General features: G+C 37.3%; 2 protein-coding genes across 2 annotated transcripts in view; one reads left to right on the forward strand and one right to left on the reverse strand.

Annotated features, from left to right (window-relative positions):
• LOC134745302 (male-enhanced antigen 1) overlaps positions 1–10,147 on the reverse strand; it is a 182,407-nt gene that overhangs the window by 145,202 nt on the left and 27,058 nt on the right. The gene's annotated exons all lie outside the window — the stretch shown is intronic.
• LOC134745262 (transcription factor AP-4) lies at positions 528–8,110 on the forward strand. The gene is made up of 3 exons (XM_063679256.1): positions 528–926; positions 2,486–2,651; positions 2,970–8,110. Exons 1-3 carry the CDS (start codon positions 838–840, stop codon positions 3,792–3,794), a joined length of 1,080 nt encoding a protein of 359 aa, XP_063535326.1. The 5' UTR covers positions 528–837; the 3' UTR covers positions 3,795–8,110.

Consider the following 10,147-nt stretch of genomic DNA (forward strand, 5'->3'; position numbering starts at 1 on the left):
TGCGCCCAGTATTTGAAATTATAAATGTCTACTACATTATTAATGCTAATTTTAACTAAATTTCTGTATTTGAAGCGTATTTCTTTAAATTAATTGAAATTGCAAATAGTTCATAGACCTAAGCAACACATGTATTAATATAAGGCTTTTGATCATTATGTATAGATACTTTTTGTAAAAGAAAATTGTTAACATTTATTTACTGCTAAATTTCAAGTATTTGAAGAACCTAAACGAGAGCTAAACGAAGATTGTAATTTTTTTTATATATTGCAAAAAGAAATATAAAATTTATATTCCTGTTCAGGCTTTACGAATTCACAAGTGCGACCAAGACTGTTTATGTTGAACGCAACAAACGAAATTTGAAAATATTACTCTAATAATATTATTTGTATTCTGTTTCAAAAGGATTATTGTCAATATTTTTTTTTGCAAAAATATCATTATAATTTAACCATGCTTCATTTTATTTTTTCACTCATCTTTATACATCAATTTTTAAGCTGGCAACATTATACTAAAATTACAAATGGCGTGTGCATCGATGTCGCGTTGCCCTTGATTCTCCGATAATTACTGTTTTTTAAAGTAGTTACTTCATACTTTCAAAAAACCGACTTATTTAGATCTGTTCTAGTGCTTGAAGTGCTGTAAACTGTGATTTGTGGAGTGTTTCTAATGGTGCCGTGAAATATTTGTGTAGCGTCACCTGACCAAGCTCATTGTCATTTCCCGCCATTGTGGACCCTCTGTAAAATTATTTCGACTTTCTTCTATTACCAAGTGCAGTGTTCATGAAGAATTCTTAAAACATTAATCTAGCGAACTAAAGTGATGTCATTACACGGTAATGATGTCTGCTTGCTAGAAGTAGAAGACTATAACTTGTACGAAGAGGAGGCATCGAATCACGCTTTTCCCAGGTATGGAAGCCCGGCGTGGTCGCCGAATTGTCGTTTAAATAAGCCTATAATGAGTAGTAAAGTGTACATTTTGCCATAATATACTTTGACTTAACCCAAAAAAACATTTTCAAGTGTCGTATAGTCATTTAGTGACCATATGACGCCAACCGCCCGTGCCGTGCCGGTTGTAGTCAGCTGTTGGGCCGCCATGTTAGGTTGGTAAAATAGGCGTAGTATGTGCCCCTACCTAACTACTGAACTAACAGCGTACTATCAAACACATGTACGATTAAGCGTAAAGTCATTCATGTTTTTGTATGAAATGTAAAAATGCTCAAACAATATTGTTTAAAAAAATGTTATCAACATTCAAGTGGTGTTGTTGATAAACTGGCCAACATGATAGTAATCTTAACATTATTTTTAGGTTGGAATCATGGCTTGGTGATATTCAGTTTTAATTCTACTGTGCTATCCTAAATCCAATTGATAACTATATTACCTTACTTTTTTACTCAAACTATGAGATACATTTGATGTTTCATAAGAATTTGGTCCACATTTGTTGAAAATGTTAGACATCATTTGGATATACATAGTTTAATAAAACTGCTATAAGTTATCACCTAAATGTTTGCAAACAGGCGCTAATTTTATTATGCATTACATGTTTTTATATTAGTAGTAGTAGTAGTAGTAAATCACTTTATTGTACAAAACAAAAATTGTTAACATGAAATTCATATAAATTTAGGTACAAAGGCGAGCTTATCCCTATAAGGGATTTCTTCCAGCTAACCTTAGAGTAAATGAGTGGAAAATTCGAATTAGATAGATAGACAAACTTACAGAACGTACAATAATATTTAAAAAGGAAAACTACAATATTAACGTCTACGAATAACTAAAATACATCAATTGCATTATGCAATAAAATAAATATGTACTAGCATACATAAATATATAGTACTAAATAAATATTAAATAAATAAATATATATATATATATATTTCATAAGTAACATAGTTCAGGCAGGCTGATTCGCTAAGAATCTATCTCCCAATCCCATTCAAAAGCTGAAAAAATATTTCGAAAATAGAAAGTAGTATTTGCATATATTTTAAGATATCCAAGGTCTTGAACTCACACCTACAGTATTGTTTTAAATTGAATTTGCTACTATTTTTGTTTTATTACTGCCAATGATTAAGCAGCTGCACTTCAAATGATAATCCTAATTTCCATTGTATTAAGGACACTCAATAATATATTTACCTCTTGTAAATTAGACCCTTTAACTACTCTTATTTTTTTAAATAAATTGTACTACAAATACAAAATTAGAGTCGATGTTAATTTTTAAGGGTTGCTTTCCCTTTAACTTAAAAATATGCTGAATTTTTCTCTGCTTTGAGAGATAAAGGCACTCTTTTCTTTCTGTTGGAATGAAAATACATTATTTTAGTTTACAGATTATAGGTGCCAAATATGTTGAATTGTTGACTATTATTAATCTAAGTTTGATATAAATTTAATTCTAATATTCTATTTATAATATAAACAAAATTTGATTACAGAAGTGAAAAACATTCAGTGTCAGGTGGTAGGACGATGGAGGCGGAAAAACGCATCCGACGGGAGATTGCAAACAGCAATGAACGCAGACGCATGCAGAGCATCAACGCAGGCTTTCAGGCTCTGCGGACCCTCCTGCCCAGGCATGAAGGAGAGAAACTCAGCAAGGTATGGTCTATTTACATAATATAACAACAACAACAAAATAACAACAAAATATTTATTGCCAGAAAACATTGTTAACAAATTTTTCACAGTGACTGACACTAGGCTGAGCCTGTCCTGCCAAGCCCTTACAGGAATTTAACAGAAAGCAACACGCATGCAATAGGAAAAATAGTTAATAGTATTTTCAAGTATACACATTTATCCAGATGAGGTTTAATATAATATTATAGTATGTATTCTATTAAAATTGCCAAGTTCTTGGGTCTTTTTCTTTAAATTATGTATCATTAGGAGTGAAATGCTTTTTGTATTTTCCAGGCTGCCATTTTACAACAAACCGCAGAGTATATCTACTCACTGGAACAGGAGAAGACCAGACTTCTGTCACAAAACTGCCAGCTGAAACGACTACTGAACCAACACGAGGGGGGCGACATCCCTCTCAAGAAGAGAAAAAGCGAAATAATCTCCCACATGGCGCCCGCCACGACCATCCCCGACTCCACCGACGACGCCGTCACCATCTCGCGGTCGCCCGAGCCGGTCGCCGTCATCAGCATCGCCGGCGGGAAGAAGGACGCCGAGGGCGCCGAAATGCGCGTGCAACTAGAGCGCGAGCGGCGGCTGCGGCGCCTGCTCGAGGAGCGCCTGCACGCCGTCGAGGCGCGCCTCTATCCCGAGCCGAGCCAGGAGCCCGCCCCCGCCCCCGCCCCCGCCACCGCCTCCGCCTCCGCCGCCTGCAAGCTGGAGGCGGAGGAGGCGGTCGACGCGCCCGTGCCCGCGCCCGCGCCCGCTCCCGTGCCCGTCCCGGCCGCCGCCGCCGCCGCGCCGCTGCTGGAGGCGGCCATCAAGGCGGAGCCGCGCGTGGAGGTGGAGGTGTTGCCCGAGGCGGCGGCGCGCCTCTACCTGGCTAGCACGTCGCGCCAGAACCTTGAGACCATCGTGGAGGCCATCCGCCACCTCGAGGGCGACCACCTGTTCGGCGACGCGGGCGACGCGCCGCTGGCGCTCACGAAGAAGCCGGCGGTGGCGGTGCCGACGGTGGCGGTGCCCACGGTGCAGACGGTGGCCACGGTGCCGACGGTGCACCAGGTGGCGGTGGCGCCGTCCCGACCCGGAGTGATCGTGGTGAAGCACTCGTGATCGCGCTGAGCTCGGCCGAGTATTTTCGCTTTTGCTCTTTGAGCGTCCGTGACCCTCCTCGAATGTAGTTTTAAAGTATTGTTTAATTGTCTTTTCCAAAGTGACGAATCGTTAAGTCTGCGTCTTATTTTTTTTACGCGTCGGAGTCGGGCCGGGAGCGAACGTTGGCGCTGTGCTTAGTTTAGTCTCAAATTTAATTATTTTAATGCTAAATTTAATATTTTGTTACTCCAGCTTAATCTAATTGATGACAAAAGATCGAGGGATTGACTGATTTGATTAAGGTATTGGAAGGATGACCGCCGCGACGGTTCTAGTGAGGTGAGATAGGTTTAGAACGGGTGGGTGATGTAATATAGGCTTTGTGATAATTTTTCAATGACTACCTAAAGAGTTTGGTTCGATAGAAAACTACCACCGCGAAAGCAATAATGCTGAGTAATCGATGATGGTGTTACTGAGAGGTTGTTCGTAATGATACAGCAATATTTTGCATTCTTAATATTTTACAAGCATTTTTAGCAATATAAGATAACCTACTATATAATGTATCACATTTGACTCTCTGTGTAGCTAATGGTGGCGTCTTAATGCTGCATTTTGTACTAATAAAAATATTATCAATATCAATTCATCATATAATATCCTAAGATATGTTTTATATAATACATATTTCCCTAAATCTGATGTGACGTGATTATGATTGACTTCTAAATTATGAATATGTATTGTGTATTTTGAAATGATAATCGATTTAGTGTTTACTGACTTGGCCAAAATTGTATATCCAGTGTCTCATTTTCTATGCTTTTCACAATCTCCCAGTGCTCGGTGTGCCCTCGAAATTATAACCATTATTTACTAATGACAGTTGTCAATAAATAAAATATAGATAGTATTGTTAGTATCCGAAATTAGAGCATTCCATGTAGTTTCACACTTATCTAAGGAACAATCTACATGTAAAACATAGATTGGAGAATTAGTTATATGTATTGCAGCGGTCGGCAACAGGCGGCCCGAGAGCCTCCCTGGCTATTTTGTATGTAATATTGACAATACCTGGGGCTCGTTTCTCAAAAGCTTGTAACTTGTAATACAAGTGGAGTCCTTTTCTAACAAAAGCTGCCAAAAAGTGACATCCGCTTGTATTACAAGTCACAAGCTTTTGAGAAACGGGCCCCTGATACAGTTATAAATATTAACAAAGTGCGGCCCGCGTCATCTTCGTTAACTACTATGTGGCCCTTGGCTGCTAAAAGGTTGCCGACTGCTGATGTATTGTATTAAAATGACTAGCATAATTCGGTAAATCCAATTAAAATAATCAATCATGGGCACCGTTGTAAAATTGATGGCAACCATGTCAGCGACTGCTGGCAAGTCCGCTAATGTTCGGAAAGTGGCACTTCAAGGAAACCAATTTAAACAAATTGCGCTGTTTCCTTCATGGCCATTGTTATGTTTTTAGCTGAATTATAGGTAGTCAATAAATTGAAGTTTAGACAACGGGTCGATTTCTATAGTTAAATGGATAACTTAGCACAGAATGTTGGGCTTGGAAATCTCGATCGTGTTAAAAAATGTAACAGGAATTGGCGATAAGCAGGCACTCCAACAATTGATGATCTAATCATGTATTAAATAAATAACATTAGTGTATAATTATGTTCTGTTACTATTTGTACTCTTATTAAGCTGTAGAGTGCGGGCCGGGTGAGCTCGCGTTAGGTATCGATCATAGACTATTATCGTTTGCTTCAGTGTGCTGACATTTTGTTAAAGACGTAACTTACAGTGCTTTAGGTTAACGCTTCTCATTGTAAGTTCTTAGAATGTATGTTATTTTAGTTCGACTCAGCAACAGAGTGGATCCGCGTCGTGTCGACAGTGTCGAGATCCTCCAGGGTCGTATTTTTTTTAAGACTGATCACTTGTTCATTATTAAGTTCTGTAAATTGTGCCACCATATTGGTAGTGAGCCGTGTTTGTGTGAGTGTGTAACGAATGTGTCGCACGTATGCATGCGAGCAACCCGGCGGCGTCGTAGATCTTGTACTTCAAATTTTTTGTGTAAGTGATAATTAGTTAAGTGAATACGCGCCGAAGTTTTGTAAATGCCTTAATTTTATAAGATCTTTACCCTGCCGGGTTCCAATGCGCGCGTGACATGACCACGTAGTTGTAATTATGTCCGATATTGACATGAATCGTAACTACAGCTTGCGAAGAAGCGGTCTTTCTATAAGTATACAATAATGTGTATATTTAGAAGTAACAAAGTATGTCATTTTACTTTGTATGTTACTCGTTTCTCTCAGCTGTTAGGAGCGGTAAATGACCTTTAATGCAATTTCACTGCAGCCGGCATGGAGATTGCATGAGGAGAGCCTCCGGTGTATGTTCTTGCTCTGTTTCTGAGTCCGTAGTTGTAAGATTTGTCTGCCTACCGCCTTTACATGTCAGTATAGGATAAAACATAACGGACTCGGTTATACTATTAGTACTATTACTATTAGCGTAGTCAAAATAGTAGTAAGAGATTTTTAAGTCAAAGAAAACAAGTTGAATTGTTTAAATGTGTTATTATTTATGTCTTAAAGTATTAAAATGGTTATTTCTTATTAATTAGTTGGTAAATGATATTTGTCTGTATATTCACTCATGCTTGTTTGTCACAGATCTGAAACCAATAAAACATGAGACACTATCAGTAATATTTAAGAAAAAGTTTTGTTTGTGATGTCGTGATTGAAATTCATGTGACAGTATATTATTTTATGAAACAAGTGGTTAAGTGAAGACTGATAGCAATTTGATAACTAACAGAACCCTGTAATATGGCGTTATGACGATGTAACATAAATATAAACCAGTAAAATAAGCCAATAACTGTTTACATAACTGTAGTTCTCCTGAAAGTGACTTAAGCTTATTTGTATTTAAAATAAGTTTTGTCTAGTGTTGTGATGTTGTCAAAAACGTTGTCCATTTTGTATGAGAATTATTCTCATCTAGAAGTTGAATCCGTGTATATTAGGTTGCCTATGCGCTTCCGCTGGAGTCGCAAGCGTTTATAAGCTGCGGTTTCCGCTTATCTTCAGGCGAACCGTAAGCTAGGTTTCCACAGCGGTGTAATAAAAAATGAGAATGTTCTTTAGAACGCCATAACACTAGTGAGGTTGTTTTCTGCAAAACTACAGTCACATTGCATGACTCGTATTTAGATATTTATATCTAGTCTAAGGTAGGTTCATAGATTTAAGATCACATTCTCCAGTTAAGTGAAGTAATCAAGGTAGTGTTGACCACTTACACCTGTCACCGGTGACGGTGCCCTGTTTTATTGGTTTTACGACTTATTCGTTGTGAATATTTCCATTTTCTACACTCTATCGTATTCTAACTGATTATAATATGTACTAGTTTTATATGGAGGTTAGTAACTGTATAGCTCTATTTACTGAAGTATAGGCATTCATAATCATAGGGTCGACACAAACTAGTTAAGGTTTACCGGCATAAATTGTTCTCTGCCGCATAATACGCAGGAAGCTATACAAAAATTAGCTTTGTACCATCAAAAATTGCATTTATTGATAGTAAGTTTTATTTTGTTTCAATATCTAGGTTAGATTTGTTTTCGTCTAGCTTAGATTCAAATTTTAGTCTACTGTTAGCGGCAGGGCATGATCGCAAATGATTCTCAATTATATTAACGCTATTGCTGCTATGTAATTTAATTTTAATTTCAATTGACCTTCCGTCAAAAATAGTACCTTTATTCGACAAGTTATGGGATAGAGTGGTCGAATCAGTCTTTGAAGCCGTACACTCCTTACAGCGTCACAACGGAAATACAACATTTCAGAACGTCAACGCACGCAGCGTATGGAGTTAACCCGGAGACCAAGGGCCCGTTTATCAAAAGCTTGTGACTTGTAATACAAGTGGATGTCCCTTTTTGATAGCTTTTGTTAGAAAGGGACTTCCAATTGTATTTCAAGCTACAAGCTTTTGATAAACGGGCCCCAAGGCTTATTTTTTTGTGAGAATCAACTGCGATGTACTGATCAAGTAGCAATACTGGATCAGTTCTTTAAGAAACAAACCCTCTCGCTAACATGCTCATGTTCCTATAGTAGGCACATATTGCAACGTGTTTTTATAATTCATTAATTAAGACAATGATAAAGTGTAGAAAATAATGCATGGGCGTTTCCTTTTTGATATGAAATCGATAAAATATATTTCCTCTGATTTTAATTGTACCACATTTGACCTATATTTACGAATATTTATAAAACATTGATAAACATGTGTTTTATTTTTGAAATCCTGTATAAGGTTGAAAGTGGGTTGAAATTATCTGAGATGAACCTAATTTATAAAAACTTTAATTCTATTTTAAATCTTAATGGTTAAAAAATAAGAACTTGTTTTGATCTGATTTCGTTGTAAGGCTTATCTCAGATAATTTCCATCGTAATAAAAGGATATTTTTAAATTTGAAAAATACCTACAAATAACACCGCCATCTAGTGAGGTGCGTGAGGTGGTGTAAAACCAACCCTTTATTGAACCAATTCATTAGTGGACTATTTTTTTTAATTAGCAATTGGAAATATACCGGAGACTAACTTACCTACCTACTCCATTTTATTACTAAGAAATTTCTTGTGCCGTAGAGTAGGCAGCAGGTGTTATTTTTTTACTTTAATTTATACTTATTTTACATAAGACAAGTTATGTATATAGCTATGGCCGGATGACTGTCCTTGTAAAGCTTGTAAAGCCTTACGAATTCAATTCGAGCTTTGAACTCTCCCTAGTCCCTAGCCAATCTCCAGCCTAGGTCAATTTTAGCTTTTTAGTTTTTATTTCTAGGTCAAAACACGAATTTGTACAAGTAGGTACTTTAGAAGCCGGAACATTAGATGAGCTATACGCGTGCGCCCGTGAGGGACAAAACATACGCAATGCGACAATATGATTGGTCGATTACATTTGTAGCCCATCATAAACCATACAAATTAAAAAACCGGCCAAGTGCGAGTCGGACTCGCGTTCCAAGGGTTCCGTACATTACACAATTTAAACAATGTATTTTTTATGTGAAATGTCTTTAAAAAACCCGTAGGGGTCGGATCAAAAACTAAGTAATTAAGTCCGACTCACGCTTGACTGCACATTTCTAATAGGTTTTCCGGTGATAAAGATCTATTTTGTGTATTTTTTCAAAAATTTTGACCCAGTAGTTTCGGAGATAAAGGGGGGATTCGTAATTTTTTGCCTACTTTCTTGAATAACTTCTAAACTATTTATTTTGAAATTATAAAAAAAAATATATTTGAGATTCTCACAATGAGCTCTTTCATTCGATATCTAACACGATATAGTTTGACAAACTTTATTTTTTAATTTTCTCATTTACCCCCAAAAGTGGCCCCCGTGTTTAAAATTAATATGTTTACGTTACATGTCCATCTTTGGGTCACAAACTTACATATGTGTGTATGAAATGTTTTTTCCCATGTCATGGCCTTTGGCCTCCGCTGTGAGCCGGACATGTTTTTGTAAATAAATAAATAATAATAAATAATATGTGTACCAAATTTCAACTTAATTGGTCCAGTAGTTTCGGAGAAAATAGGCTGTGACAGACAGACGCACGAGTGATCCTATAAGGGTTCCGTTTTTTCTTTTTGAGGTACGGAACCCTAAAAAGTGAGTGTGACAAGACAAACAATAACAGCGCTTTCTCTGCTACTCCTACTGAAAGATAGATAAGACTATCCCGTTCGGTCATTTTCCCCCACCCCTCATGCCCGATCCAGTTATACTAGATTCATGCGCCGGCAAGGGGTGGGGGGAAATGACCGAACGGGATAGTCTTATCTATCTTTCAGTAGGAGTAGCAGAGAAAGCGCTGTTATTGTTTGTCCTTGTCATAGTTTCACTTTTCCACCGCTGCCACAACCTCGGTTGTGGCAAACAAATAAGTACGTGACATGTCATGTTTGTTCGTTGCTTGTTTAATTATCGTTGTTTTGTATGAAATTGTGCTTTCTCTTACGAAATATAGTGATGGTTAGCGTTTTGAATGCTTGAACTTTGATAAAATACTGGTGAATTGTTCTGTAATCGGCTGTAATAGCCGCTCTGAGCAAAAATATGAGATCATAACCTTTCACACGTAAGTACGGTATTTTACACCTTCCTCTTAACGCAATATGTGAGAATAACATCGTAAAATTACGTTACACTCAAAGCAATGTACAATCAAACGATTTCAATAAAAATATCACAATTATTTACGCAAATTAACAAATCATTATTTGTAAAATTATCCG

This window comes from Cydia strobilella, chromosome 1 (genome assembly GCF_947568885.1).
Source record: "Cydia strobilella chromosome 1, ilCydStro3.1, whole genome shotgun sequence".
Lineage (NCBI taxonomy): Eukaryota > Metazoa > Arthropoda > Insecta > Lepidoptera > Tortricidae > Cydia > Cydia strobilella.